This window comes from Juglans regia, chromosome 14 (genome assembly GCF_001411555.2).
Source record: "Juglans regia cultivar Chandler chromosome 14, Walnut 2.0, whole genome shotgun sequence".
NCBI classification, from domain to species: Eukaryota; Viridiplantae; Streptophyta; class Magnoliopsida; order Fagales; family Juglandaceae; genus Juglans; species Juglans regia.
Window position 1 is genome coordinate 9,733,724 of NC_049914.1, and position 15,022 is coordinate 9,748,745.

The window sequence follows — 15,022 nt, forward strand, 5'->3', positions numbered from 1 at the left end:
AAAAGAGGAAAATAAAGAAAATAAGAGAGGCAAGTTTGAGCCTTAGAAAAATCAAAGCAGTGAGAGTCGAGAGGCAGCGCTGAGAAAAAGTGAGAGGAACTTGCTAGCGGAGGTAGTCAATCGGCGAGGTGTGGAGGCAAAGGTGGCTGGTGGACTGCAACGGCAATGGGCGGTGAAGGAAACCTAGGGACAGAAACAAGAGAGAGAGGGAGACAGAGAGACTCTGAGAGTGAGGCCAAGAGGGAGGAGGGGTTGTCGCCGACGAGGCGTGACAGTGGAGGTTGTGCTGTAGACGGCATCATGGTTGGGTTGCAAGGACAGCTTGTGGATTTTGCCTTTTCGGCACACGAGAGAGGAGTAAAACTATAGAGCAACCACAGTAGCAGTGCACACATTGCACACCCTACGGGCCTGCTTTTTTTTTTTTTTTTTAACAAAACGTGCGTTTTGTTTTGGTCTTTAGGAAATGAGTTTTCTTCCCCCATTCGAATTTGCCCCACGAAAAACCTCCTCCCTCGCCACCGGCGACGCCTTCTTTCTGTCTAACAAAACTGAGTGACGTTCCTCTATCTACACAGCGCTGCCACTCCCTGGGAGATTATTGAATGGAGAAAACCAGAGAGAATCCCGCGAAGACCCCCCTCCTCCCTCTCCAAGCAACCCGCATTGCGTTTCTTCATCTCTCCCTACTTGCGCATCATTGCAGATCTTTGTTTGGGCACTCCTTTACCCACAGAAGCACGTAACTTTGCAGTTCCCAATTTCTCTTGAGATCGATTTATTTGTCTATTGCTTGCGTACTCTTGTTTGTGCGAGTCTGGTTGTTGTTATGGTGCAACCACTGGAGCTCCAGACAAGCAATCCCTTTTGCTCCAAACCATATGTATAGATACCTCAAATACCAACCCCACTAGCCTTCTTTCAACTGCGATTTCCAAAGATTTCATTTTCTTCTGAATCCAAGGCTCACTTGTCTCCTGGAAGATCTCCATGAAAAGGACAGGGTCTTGGTTACCGAAGACAGAGGGGGGTTTTAAGGGGAGGTTGTTGATTTTATTTGGGTAAGATTTACCTTACAAGTATGATATAGAACTTGGCTTGTTTGTTGTAGAGAGGGGAAGATGAATTGGGTTGTGTAGGTTCTTGTTTTTGTGTCCCTAAGTTGAGGAGGATAATGAAAGTTTTTAGAGAGGAGTTTGATGGGTTTGAATTCGGGGGAGAGAATGTTGTAAGGGGTTGAGTGAAGTTATACAAGGGTCATAACAGTGGTTTCTAACTCTGCTATTTCTATTACATTGCATAAAGGCTTTAAGTTATATATATATATATATAAGACCAGCTTCATAGCAGAGAGAAATCCCATAGAATTCGGGACTTAGGACACCTTGCATTACACCTCAACATTTTTGTTATAAGTAATGTATCTAATTCTGTTATAAAGAATCTATCTAGAGTTTTCTAGGTCTGGTGTAGTATTCTTGCATTTCTTATTTGCATTTGAGCTGGTCCTTCTAGAATCATCTCCTTGGTTCTACATATGCAATGAAAAAGAAAGGACGATGAAAAAAAACAAGATGGTAAATGGATACATCATGTAAAGCAACATGTATATAAAGATAATTAAATATTTGGAGACGTGGATTTAAGCTTTGTGACACCTAGTATGCGTACTACTTATCTCTCTATATATATTTTTCCTGAGATTTGTATATAGCTTAACATGTCATTCCTTTATTAGAATGATGTGCAAAGAAAAAAGTGTAAGGGTAAGAATAAGGTAAGAACTAAATTGAATAATCACTACTTCATGGATGAAACTGAAATCTGATACATAACTTAAGGAGTAAGCTTGTATTCTGAAATAGTATTTATGATCTGAATGACTTGCTATTTGGATTTACCTTTCCCTTCATTGAGTTTTTCCTTCACAAGAGAGCTTACTTTAACATCAGTCTTTACTCTTATTAAACTTCTTTCCTCTATATCATCTTCTGAATGCTATTGCTCTGCAGAACTAGACATAATATGTTAACTATGGCACATTGTGTAAACATAGATTCATGACCCATGACATATTAACAACTACTATTTAAAATAAGTATTGTAGGATTCCCATATAAGAGAAATCAAAACCTCCACCTAGATAGTTGACAATGTATAATATTGTACCATTAGAATAGAACAGCAAAAAGTGCAAGGAAATTTCTTTTTATTCTAAAAGTTGATTTGTCTTTGGTCTTTCTGTTGAGAATATGTCCTTTATAAAATCTATAACTTTTGCTGTTCATGTTCTTCTGTATCAGTGTTAAACCTTGGCATCAATTCCAATACTAAAACCTAGTTGTTGAAGACCAAACTCTGTTTTCCATGGGTACAGTGTGGTTTTCTGATGAATTAAGTGTACTCATTTGTATTTAAAGGCTCTAGTGTTGGAATAAAAAAGTGAGCATTGGTGTGTAATTGGATCAAACTTCACAAAAAATAGTGGGTTAATTATTTCTAACGTGTAAATTTGACATTTTCAACTTGTATGTAAAATCGAATGAAGAGATGGACAAATATACGAACAACTTAAGCCTACTAATCATAACATTTAATTTTTATATAGTGGAATACTTCTTTTATCAATCATTTGCTGGAAGAGATATTAGTTTCACAACATTTTATTATATATATATATATATAAATGAACCTTCCTAAGAAAAACGATCAAATAGATGTTTTGGTATTCATGAGTTCAATTTTTGCAAATTTTCTGAGGTTTGGTTTTCCTTCATTTCTTTAGGTATATATATTTATTTTAATTTCTTGGGTTTAGAAGTTCTGGACTTCAAAAAAACTCTAGATAGATTCTTTATAACATAATTAGATAGATTCCTTATAACAGAAATGTTGAGGTGTAGTATTCTTGTATTTCTGATTTGCATTTGAGCTAGTCCTTCTAGAAGCTTCTCCTTAGTTCTGATCTAAGGCAGAGGAAATAACTGCCTTAACAATCTAGTTTCATTCATTTCTGGTGATAATAATTTATTCATCTAGTATTTTCCATTTACATTTAATGTTACTGCCAGTTTTGGATGATACGATGCATTGTAAGGACTACACCACTAGAGCTGTTATTGCTACAAGGGTCATAACAGAGGAAACACTTCTTAATTATCGTTATTTCCACTGTAACATTTCACTTACTATCTGCATCTAAATGCCTTGTTTCTTAATTGCAGAAATCCCCTGTGGTGGACATATTACTAAGGCACAATTTCATGCCGGAGCACATATTAAGCTCGCACCCTATGCCGGTAAGGAGCTGATGGAAAAGATTACAATTTCGGTTCCCACCTCTGAGTACATTATTTTAGAGCACCTCAGCAAGCATTGAAGCTTAATTATGAGATTCAGGTGGGGAAAGGGTCCAAGATCACTTTTTGGCATGACATTTGGTGTGGGGATTCTCCTCTTAAGATCGTCTTTCCAAATCTTTTCAGTATTGCTAAAGATTACAGAATTTTTAGAGGATCGGCTTTGATTTCTTCATTTACAAAATCTTTACAAAATTTAGAGCTGAAGAGGGCCCAGACGAGGACAAATAATGTTTTGTTATATCATCAGATTTTATACATTAGATGATGCAATGAACGAAGTGTATGATGCTTCATGAACCATTAGTTGTGATAATTCTCAATGTTACGGGAAAATAAATTATGAATGCCCACTTTTGGAAAGTTTTTATCTTCAAGAGGTTAGAGCATTACCTCCTTTGCTGTTAAGAAGCTACTAATAATTCTCATTTGCTGGTTGTTGTACGCAGATTGGGCAAGAATGAACGATGAAGATGCATGCAACTACAAGAGGGATTCAAGTGTAGATGACCTGTTTGATGAAAAGCCTTAGCCACATCATTTGTATTGATAGTGATTCTGCTTTGAGGGAGAATCAACCTCCTTACAAAAGAAAATAACTACAGATTCTAGTTAACCAAAAGTCCATTTGTTCCCTCAATATTCTCTCTGCTCTCCCTTATACCTAGTACAATACTAACAGCATCTTTCATAACAGTAAGGAGAAATAAAGATAAAATAACAATGAAAAAGAACAGTACTAAGATGATGACCAAACCAAAACGAACAGCTTCAACTAAAATAAACACCAGCATTTTTATTCCTCTCAGCTTCAAACGGCAACGTATCTCTCAGCTTCAAACAGCAGCCCACTACGAACCAAAAACACTTCCAACACTCGATCCTCACACTTAAGCACTTTACTTCCGCAAGTCCACTTCAGTTCATTTTCACATTTTAGATCTAGGTGTTCCCTTTCTGTCGCCAGCACCATGACACATACCTCCTCAATGTAAGATTTCACCCAGATTTGAAGAACATTAAACCCTAGAAGCACAGAGCCAAACATATGTACGGTGCAAACCTAGAATCACACGGAAAAACGAAGGTATCCAAAGAAAAATTTGAAGAGCATTAATGGGTTTATCTATACATTACCTGTTTCTCGCCGCAGATTTGGTGGGTTGTTTTCTTCATCATGGTGTGGAGTCCTCTCGTCGCGGATCTGGAACAAAGGATCGGAGGATGAGCCGATGGGAAAATCACGGGGATGAGCCGATGAGGATTAAGGGAGGGGGGAGATGAAGCACGGTGCGTTGGGTTTTTGGAGATGAAGCACGGGTTTAAGAGAGCTGCAGATTTCGAGGGGGAAATCACAATGCATGTGAGGGGACTGAGAGAATCACAGAGAAGAAGAAGAAGAAGACGACTTAGAGAATTTGGGGTTTTCGAAATCGTCAGGGGGTTTTTTGCGATTCACAGAGAAGAAGAAGAAGGTTCGGGGCTTTGTGAGGAAAGTTGAGGGATTTACAGTGAAGAAGTTGGATTAGAAAAGTGAGGGGATTGAGGGTTGAAACCCAGAAGCAGTTTGGGGTTTCTGTCAAAGCACACTTCCGAATTCGAGACCGACTGAGGTCTTCGGGGAGTGGGGATGGGGCAAGGAACCGGTTCGTTGAACCCGATCCGGTCTGACATCTCAGGTATGCAATGGCTGATGATAAACACTGGGTGATCTATAGATTTTTTTCTAATGATAATCCATTACGAATCGTCTTCAATCTCCAACTCCTAATTATCCTGCTCACAAAAGTTCATCCATATAGGCTCTTATAAGTATTAATGATAATCTTGATGTAATTGATGATAATCCATGACGAATCCTCTTCAATCTCCAACTCCAAATCCTGCTCACAAACCACGTATATATAATATATCTTCAATTTATAACAATAATATTCCAAATAGGCCAGTGGGGATAATTGAGCAATAGGAATAAGGACTCTTAATCTTTGATAAGTTTATCATTATCTAATTGTTTTCAAATCTTTGATAAGTTTATCATTATCTAATTGTTTTCAAATCTTTGATAATTTTATCATTATCTAATTGTTTTCTCCTACTAAACTCACTCTATATATACATATCGATCTAATAGGTTTATACATTCCAATTTTTACAAAGAAAACTCAAGTGCAAGGAACTAAGATTATTATTATTACTTTAGAGCGAGAAACAGATCATATATATGGCTGAAAGGTACAGTGTCTATCCCCCAATTCCCGCTGAAGAATACTACAGTGGATTGATGCAAGCATATCTGGATCAACTCCAAGTCGACCTGCGTCGTCAGCTTCAACAACAACGACCCCAATCAACACAAGACGAGCCAAACCAGGCGGAGAACGACGGACCTGTCCAACAAATCAGTACCACTATTACTACTGATGATTCTGCATCATCCACCTTCAGTGATGATGAGGAGGCCGTGAGTATATAAAATCTTGAGAATATTCTTAATAGCTTGCTTTGATGACATGATTTTTTATTTGTAGTGTAGCCGTGAATTTATTTTATGGTACTTTTATTAAGTAGTTTTTACTAACACATGCATGCACGCTCTCTGCTTTTGGTGAAGTTCTTGAAGGAGCATGACGATGAGGCAGATTATTCAGAAGGAGATTATTCAGAAGGAGAAGATTATTCAGAAGGAGATTCTTCAGAAGGAGAAGATTATTCAGAAGGATATCCCATCATTAGCCTGGTGGTCTCGGTTCTAGCAGAGTTAGGAATTTATCTTAGTGACGACGAATTAGACGAATTAGATGACTATTAATCTAAGTAAAATTATAGATTAATTTGTTATAATAAATAGATTAATGATATTTTTATATCTACTTTTTTTTTTCTCTCTCATTCAATGAAAAAATTTCATTGTCAATGTCTTTCATGTATGTACGTTTAATTGATTTCTCGTAACGAGAAGGATTCCTGCATATATATATGCACTTTATAATGAAAATGAATGATTGGAGGTTTTGTTTCTTTTTATCACATCGATTGCCTATAGCTTGTATTGATTATTTGGTTCCTCTTACAACTTTTTGCACTTTTATTAGATTGACTACTTGTTTGAGGACATCGACTTATCTCAAAAATTTTCATAATTCTCTTTTCGAACATTATTTAAATATAAATATTTTTTAAATTAAAATCTTCAACTTTTTTTTATAAATTTTTAAATAAAATGTAAAAAAAAAAAAAAAAATTACAACTATTTTTTTAAATTTTAAAATAAAAATAATATTAAAAAATAATATTTTAATAATATTTTTATTTTATAATATGTTATTCAACTTCTTCTTACCAATTTTTTGCAATCTAATAAAACATCTTAATTTCATTTTATTCAAATAAATTCTCAACTTATCTCATTAGTGTTTCCTTATCAGAATCATGCGAGGCGTGCACTTTTATTTTTATTTTTCACTTTTTACAATTTTACCAGCTTGTTAAATACTTGTCCTGTCGATATTTAATTTTAATAAATTATTTCGTCTTGTTTTTAAAGGCTTGAGTTTATCCAGAAATGTAGTTTAATATGTTTCCTCAACAAATAAGAAAGTACATCCAAAACTGGAATTTTGAAGTATTGAAATTGCAGATGAGGACAAAAACCCAACAGTTCTGAGAGAAATAAATTGGGTATTTTTTTGAATTTGGGTGGGTAGTCGGAACTAATAGAGCCTTAATTGCATAGATGAAGACGATATGTATTTTCCTCCATGGAAGACAATATAACCACGCACCAAGTCTTTTTTTTTTTACAGGATAAGCACATATTTTTTTAATGAGGCTTCTAATTCAATTTGAGAAATGTTAAGGAACCCATGGTTAGACCAATAGTTTGACCGATTGTATTTTTTTTAAAAAAAAGAAAAAGAAATGATTATTAGTAAATTTGTGTATTTTTATCTTATTTTAAAAAATATTTAAAGATGTTTAAAAAATAGATAAAAAGAACAAAAAACAAAAAAATGTATTTATCGATCCTGTATTCGAGTTCGAATGCCTACCTGCGTCTGAAGATCTGCAAAAGAGAACCCGTCTGAAGGTCTAAACTTTTTTTTTTTAGGTTTTTGACAAGAGATTGAAGTCTGTCATTCTGTATTTTTTTGAGTTTGTGATTGTGTATTTCTCCATTTCCATAGATTAAAATGTGATATGAAGAGAGGAACAAACAAGAGTTTCCCTTGCTTTTACAGCTCCTACGCATTGGGTTTTGAAGGAAAAAGAAACATAAGAATAAACTCTGTTGCTCAAATCACAAGAAAAACCATGGCGAATAAATTGAAAATTAAAAATTTAGTTTCAAACACCTTGCTCATCAGATACCTTGGTATTTAATTTATTTTTAGAAATAAAACATAGGTCAAAAGGGATATGAAACCTTTGAAAAAAACACACCTAAAGTAATTTGAAACCATTAACCAAGCATTAGCAGCTGAAGCAAAGCAAATCACACGGCTTTGCTAAAAGTAAAAGTTTCGAGTCTTGTCTCTTGACTCTTGTTGTGTGGCAAAAAATGGACTCACAGATGTGCTCATTTAAATACAGGGACCAGAATCTGTGCCCTGAAAACTCACGAGTCACTTACATTTAAAAAGATTAAGAACATAGTTTATAAACACCTTGCTCATAAGATACCTTAGTATTTAGAGTGCACTTGATCCATACTTCCATATCAAATGCCATAAGAGGTATAGTTTAGGTCTAAGCTTTTGGAAAAAAAAAATCATAGTGCAGACAAAACAAGTTTGGGGTCCTTTTTTTATTTTATTTTTGTTAAGTTTTTCTGGGTGCAGACATAAGGCTCCCTTTTTATGTGCCTTTCTTAATTCCCAATGATTGTTGATGCAGAACTAGGTGTGAGAATCATGTGGACTAATGCTTTACTCTGTTTGGAAAAAGGGCAAGAAAATTACTTTTCCTGAGAAAATTAGTTGTCCATGCTTGTCATCATGTAGTCATACTCAAAAAGATAATTCTGAGTATGAGATGAATCATTTATTTTCATCATGGATGTGTGTGAGATTAATCATTTATTGATTAATTTCTTTACTTTGATGTTATATGGTGAAGAAGCAATTTCTCCATGTTAATAGGTCAGAGAAAAGGTCGCCATGTTGATAACTTTCAATGCTTTATTTGTTTGTGATGATGTAGTTAATCAAGCATGATAATGATTTCTTTGTTTAATTTTCTAACTGCTGCTGTATGAATGGTTTGAAAATTGCAAACTACCATTTGTTTGCTTCTTTGCCTTATAATTATTGCATCTAAGCCATGCTAGATTTATATTGTGGTCTTTGTTATTCATAATTTTGTTATGTAGCTTGTAGTAGGAGTGTGTTCCTCATCTAGCTCTGGTAAAGGAAGAAGGTGCGATGTTATTTTCCAACATCGGCCTAATGGAGGTGCGATGTTATTTTGAAACATGAAGAGATCATTGTAACTTTCAGTCTCACTAAGTTCTATATCAACTGTAATGGTCTAGATGGTTTTTGTATGGATCAACTCTAATGGTACTCCCCCTATGTTTTCTATTTGCACTTAGACAGCAATTAACTTACAATGTAGTATTTATATACACATGGTGGATGCTACCAACGCCCCTAGTCTGCATAGTACACCACAGCATCTCCACATACTACAACATAGCATCTCCACAAGGTACACACACAAACTACACCACAGCATCTTCACAACAAGTGTTTGCACGACACAACATACACGACAAAAACTGCTTGGGGTCACCCGCTGCACCAAATGGCTTCACCATCTCCAAAATTGGACAAGCTGTACTAGCAGCCCCTTCACAACACAACATACACGAGAAGCAGATTTTGGTCACAGGCTGCACCATAGGTTGCACCATCTCCACAACTAGACACAAAACAAGCAGAATTACTGCAAAGTGTTGGAATGTAACCATAGTATTCATTTGTCATAAGTGATGGCTTTTAATAAAATGGAGTTCCAATTTCTTCTTAAAAAAAAAAGAAATAATACTGATTATAATGATATTAAACAATGAAATAAAATAAACTCCTCTTTTTTGGTATGAGTTGGAGAATCGTAGAACTTCTCTTTTTATGCCAATATTTCCTTCCATGTTCTCTTTCCTCGGCAGTTGGCTGCCAATGGAGGCAAAGAACTTGTAGTTAGAGTTGGCTCGTAATAATAATAAAAAAAAAGGGCCAAGCCATGGTCAAATTTTTCAGATCTGTTTTGACTGTTGCCACCATACCATGCATATGAGGCTTGGAATGAAGAATAAATACTGCTTTTGTACAGTGTGAAAAGAAATTAAAGGAAATTTTACAATGTTAGTATTGAATCATGAACTTTTTTTTTTTTGGATTCCAATAAAGGTAAAAGGAAAAGGGTCAAGGAAAGAGTTGGGGACAAAGAATTATGTTACTCATTATCCACTTCAAGGCCTGTTATGTATTCCAAACTCACATCGAAAATGACAGGGAGCCACTCTTGGCCTTCCTGGAGCTAAAGTGAGACCTTTTGGAAATGCCAACTAATCAAAGAGCAACAAACCCAATACATGTTAGAACCTTTCAACCACAACTTTTCAGAACAGAAACTTGCAATTGGCTCTCGGGAAGACACATGGACAGAAAGTGAAAATTTTGAATCTGCATTGCTGACTCATGCCATAAAAAGCAAGGTAAGTATGAATTCTAATGCCAATAGGCACTTGCCTTCCATCCGTCCCACAGGGATGGGTTCTGATCTGGGGTTCAATCCCTGCAGATGGGACTATATGTCCCTAAATTTCCTAGAAAGCAATAAAAAAATAACATGAATTCAAATGCCCATTTGTGAACATTTTTTCTTGCAAAGGAAATTATGAGCAAAAATATGTTGCAGCATCAAATATCAAGTGAAAAACATACTGATCCTGGTATGAAAAGTCGACGCTTTCCTCCTGCTTTCATGCTCAGGATCCCTTCATCAAGTCCCTTGATCCCCTGTTTTACCATTTAGATTATAATCAGTAAAGCTGTAGCAGAATTTTCAGTGAGCACAAGCATGAAACGTTTGTCCATTTAAAGCGAGTAGGTCTTCTTTCTGATGATGTGGGCTCTCAAATTCGAATGGGATGCTCAGATGACACGTTTTGCTTGAAAGGGGACACGTAAAGTGTGCTACGGATGCAAAACAGTGGCTGATCCGTAGCTTTTCTCTGAACGAAATAAAAGTCAAACAAAAGTTCATCCATATAGGCTCTTATAAGTATTAATGATAATCTTCATGTAATTGATGATAATCCATGACGAATCCTCTTCAATCTCCAACTCCAAATCCTGCTCACAAACCACGTATATATAATATATCTTCAATTTATAACAATAATAATCCAAATAGGCCAGTGGGGATAATTGAGCAATAGCAATAAGGACTCTTAATCTTTGATAAGTTTATCATTATCTAATTGTTTTCAAATCTTTGATAAGTTTATCATTATCTAATTGTTTTCTCCTACTAAACTCACTCTATATATACATATCGATCTAATAGGTTTATACATTCCAATTTATACAAAGAAAACTCAAGTGCAAGGAACTAAGATTATTATTATTACTTTAGAGCGAGAAAGAGATCATATATATGGCTGCAAGGTACAGTGTCTATCCCCCAATTCCCGCTGAAGAATACTACAGTGGATTGATGCAAGCATATCTGGATCAACTCGAAGTCGACCTGCGTCGTCAGCTTCAACAACAACGACCCCAATCAACACAAGACGAGCCAAACCAGGCGGAGAACGACGGACCTGTCCAACAAATCAGTACCACTATTACTACTGATGATTCTGCATCATCCACCTTCAGTGATGATGCATCATCTACCTTCAGTGATGATGAGGAGGCCGTGAGTATATAAAATCTTGAGAATCTTCTTAATAGCTTGCTTTGATGACATGATTTTTTATTTGTAGTGTAGCCGTGAATTTATTTTATGGTACTTTTATTAAGTAGTTTTTACTAACACATGCATGCACGCTCTCTGCTTTTGTTGAAGTTCTTGAAGGAGCATGACGATGAGGCAGATTATTCAGAAGGAGATTATTCAGAAGGAGAAGATTATTCAGAAGAAGGAGATTATTCAGAAGGAGAAGATTATTCAGAAGAAGGAGATTATTCTTCTCCTTCAGAAGGAGAAGATTATTCAGATGGATATCCCTTCACTAGCGCGGTGGTCTCGGTTCTGGCAGAGTTAGGAATTTATTTTAGTGACGATGAATTCGATGACTAATTAATCTAAGTAAAATTATAGATTAATTAGTTATAATAAATAGATTAATGATATTTTTATTTTCTCATTCAATGAAAAAATTTCATTGCCATTGTCTTCTATATATGTACGTAATTTCATTGCCATTGTCTTCTATGTATAATGTACGTTTAATTGATTTCTCGTAACCAGAAGGATTCATGCATATATATATGCACTTTCTAATGAAAATGAATGACTGGAGGTTTTGCTTCTTTTTATCACATCGATCGCCTATATTTTGTATTGATTATTTGGTTCCTCTTACAACTTTTTGTTGCACTTTTATTAGATTGACTACTTGTTTGAGGACATTAACCATCTTATCTTAAAAAATTTCGTAATTCTCTTTTCAAACATCATTTAAATATAAATATTTTTCAATTTAAAATATTCAACTTTTTCACTAATCAATACGATTTTTCTAGATTTTTAAATAAAACACAAAAAAAAATACAACTACTTTTTTAAATTTTAAAATAAAAATAATATTAAAAAATAATATTCTAATAATATTTTTATTTCATAATATTTTATTCAACTTTTTCTTATCAATTTTTAACAACTCAATAAAATATCTTAACTCAAACCATTTTATTTAAATAAATTTTTATATCATCTTATTCTCCGAACGTTCTCTTAATATCGGAATCATGTGAGGCGTGCACTTTTATTTTTATTTTTCACTTTTTACAATTTTACCAGCTTGTTAAATACTTGTCCTGTCGATATTATTTTTTAATAAATTATTTCGTCTTGTTTTTAAAAGGCTTGAGTTTATCCAGAAATGTAGTTTAATCTGTTTCCTCAACAAATAAAAATTAGATAATCCAAACGAAGGAAATAAAGGAGATTAATGATGGGTGTTAATATATTTGAAGTATTGAAATTGCAGATGAGGACAAAAACCCAACAGTTCTGAGAGAAATAAATTGGGTATTTTTTTGAATTTGTGTGGGTAGTCGGCATGACAACCAAAAATGTTCAGAGAGTAGTAGTAAATGATAAATCTGCAGCAATACTCATCGGATGCTATGTCGACCACATTTTGGATGTGTTTAGATATTAAAATGAATTGAGTTGAGTTAAATTGAGATGATAAAATATTATTAGAATATTATTTTGAGATTTAAAAAAGTTGAATTATTTATTAAATTTGTGTTGAAATTTGAAAAAATTATAATGATGAGTTGAGATTAGTTTGGAATCCAAACTCACATTTATTGTCTCAATTAATAGAGCCCTGGTTAGAAATTAGGACCTCCCAAATTCACCCCCTAAGATTCATTTTTTGGTAAAATATGAAGAAAAATAGAGAAATAATAACAACACAAATATTTACGTAAAAACTCCCAAAATAAGAGAAAAAACTACCAGACTCAAAGAATAAAATATACTATGTGAAAAATTATAACAATCACACAATTTTTCTCCTCACCCCAAATGACACCCATAAAGCTTCCCCACTAGCAAAATTTTAACTTTCACCTCTTTTCCTTTTTACAAAAAAAGGATAATAGAGGAATTTTCTTAGAGTCACAAATTATCAATTAAGCTTATGACTCGGTGTAATTAACTAAGAGGCTAAGCCTCATTTTTATAGGCCAATGGGCCTCCTCCTTATTTTTCTCCCACTGATGTGGGATTCATGCAAAGGAGCAAAACCCAACAATCTCTACCTTACGACTTTGGCTGATCCCACAGCCACGCTCCATCGCAATAAAGATCTTGATAGCTTCTGCTATCATGCTCCACCATAAAAGCATACCCACTCAGAATAAATCAATTTCAAGCATTTCAATTTCGGCCCATGTCGAAAATAACCTTACTGAAAAATTATGGTGCAACTTCCACGTTTAGCTTTCCTGGAAGTTCATCTGTCATCGACATAAATTTCTACCACACACCCTGCATTAATGCCAAACTAATGTCTGTGTGCAAACTTGTGAACCCGCTAACATTAACACATCATCTATCATGGCAACTCTGGGAATTAGTGGCATGCTATGAGAATGTACATTTCCCTTTAACAGACATCGTCTTCCATGGAGAGGGACACAACGTTATTTTCATTATCAGTATCTCCATTTACTGACTTGGAGCCACTTGTCGAACCTGTTCCTACTCCTGCTCTTGGATAATTTTTCTTGACGTGCCGAGATTATCCACACCCCCAGCAGACTACTTTCATATTCATGGAGTTCTTCTTCTTCTCATTATCAGCTACTACCAATTCTAAGTTCCCAGGTGAACCATTTCTTCCACCGCCTAGTATTCTCTCTTCAGAAAAGAGTTTACGGGTAACCTCTGAAAAAATTATTTTTTCATTCTCATGTATCAAAATAGACTTCATATGCTCATAGAAAGATTGAAGAGACTAGATGAGCCTCAAGGCTTGATCCTCATAATCAATTTTAACTCCAATAGATTCTAGCTCAGAGACAATGCCATTGAGAACACTTAAATGATCTGAAATAGTCATACATTTACTCATTTGCAATGTATGAAACTGCTCCTTCAGGTACACCCGATTTGAGACGCCCTTTGTCTGATACAACTCTTTTAGCTTTTCTCAGAGTTCATTTGCCGTAGATATTCCATGTACATTTACAAGAACATTCTTGGCCAAGCACAGACGTATCGCACTTATTGCTCTCAAATCCAGATCCTCCCAATCTTCATCGCTCATTACAGATCTGCTATTTGTTTCATCAGTCACGCTATTATCACTGCTGACTTCAGGGGTTGGTCTGCCATTCAACTCCTTGTGTAATCCTGATTGAATCAAAACATTCTTGACTTGAACTTGCTACAAGCCAAAATTGATTCTCCCGTCAAATTTCTCCACCTCATATCTGATAGGATTTGAAGCCTTACTTCCTAACATTGCTACGATGGATTTTACCGTAGAAATAAATAGTACTCACTAACTAAGTTCTCAGGAAATATTATTCTTTCCTAGACAGAACTTCAAGGTTCGTAGGAAAGATTTGAGGGTTACACTAGACCACTTAAATACCAATCTCCTAGACAGAACCTCATTTGACTGTATGTATTCACACTACCACACCAAAGCTTCACCCACAAAAAAACCTAGTAGCTCTGATACCACTTGTTAGGAATTTGGACCTTCCAAATTCACCCCCTAGGATCTACCATTTGGTGAAATATGAAAAAAAATAGAGAAATAATAACAACACAAGAATTTACATGGAAACTTCTAAAACATGAGAAAAAACCACCAGACCCAGATAAGAAAATACACTATGTGAAAAATTATTACGATCACACAATTTTTCTCCTCACCCCAAATGACACCCACAAAGCTTCTCCAC

The 15,022-nt window shown here is 35.1% G+C and overlaps 1 protein-coding gene across 2 annotated transcripts; it reads left to right on the plus strand.

Moving 5' to 3' along the window:
• The first annotated feature begins 4,193 nt into the window (after window positions 1-4,193).
• On the plus strand, window positions 4,194-6,389 carry LOC108992932. 2 transcript variants are annotated; one of them, XM_035685603.1, is made up of 3 exons: window positions 4,194-5,038; window positions 5,563-5,823; window positions 5,974-6,389. In XM_035685603.1, exons 2-3 carry the CDS (start codon window positions 5,584-5,586, stop codon window positions 6,169-6,171), a joined length of 438 nt encoding a protein of 145 aa, XP_035541496.1. In that variant the 5' UTR covers window positions 4,194-5,038; window positions 5,563-5,583; the 3' UTR covers window positions 6,172-6,389. The 2 variants fall into 2 exon arrangements, with proteins under 2 accessions (XP_035541496.1, XP_035541497.1); XM_035685604.1 differs by having other exon boundaries at window positions 4,379-5,038; window positions 5,494-5,823; window positions 5,974-6,360.
• Window positions 6,390-15,022: the final 8,633 nt, after the last annotated feature.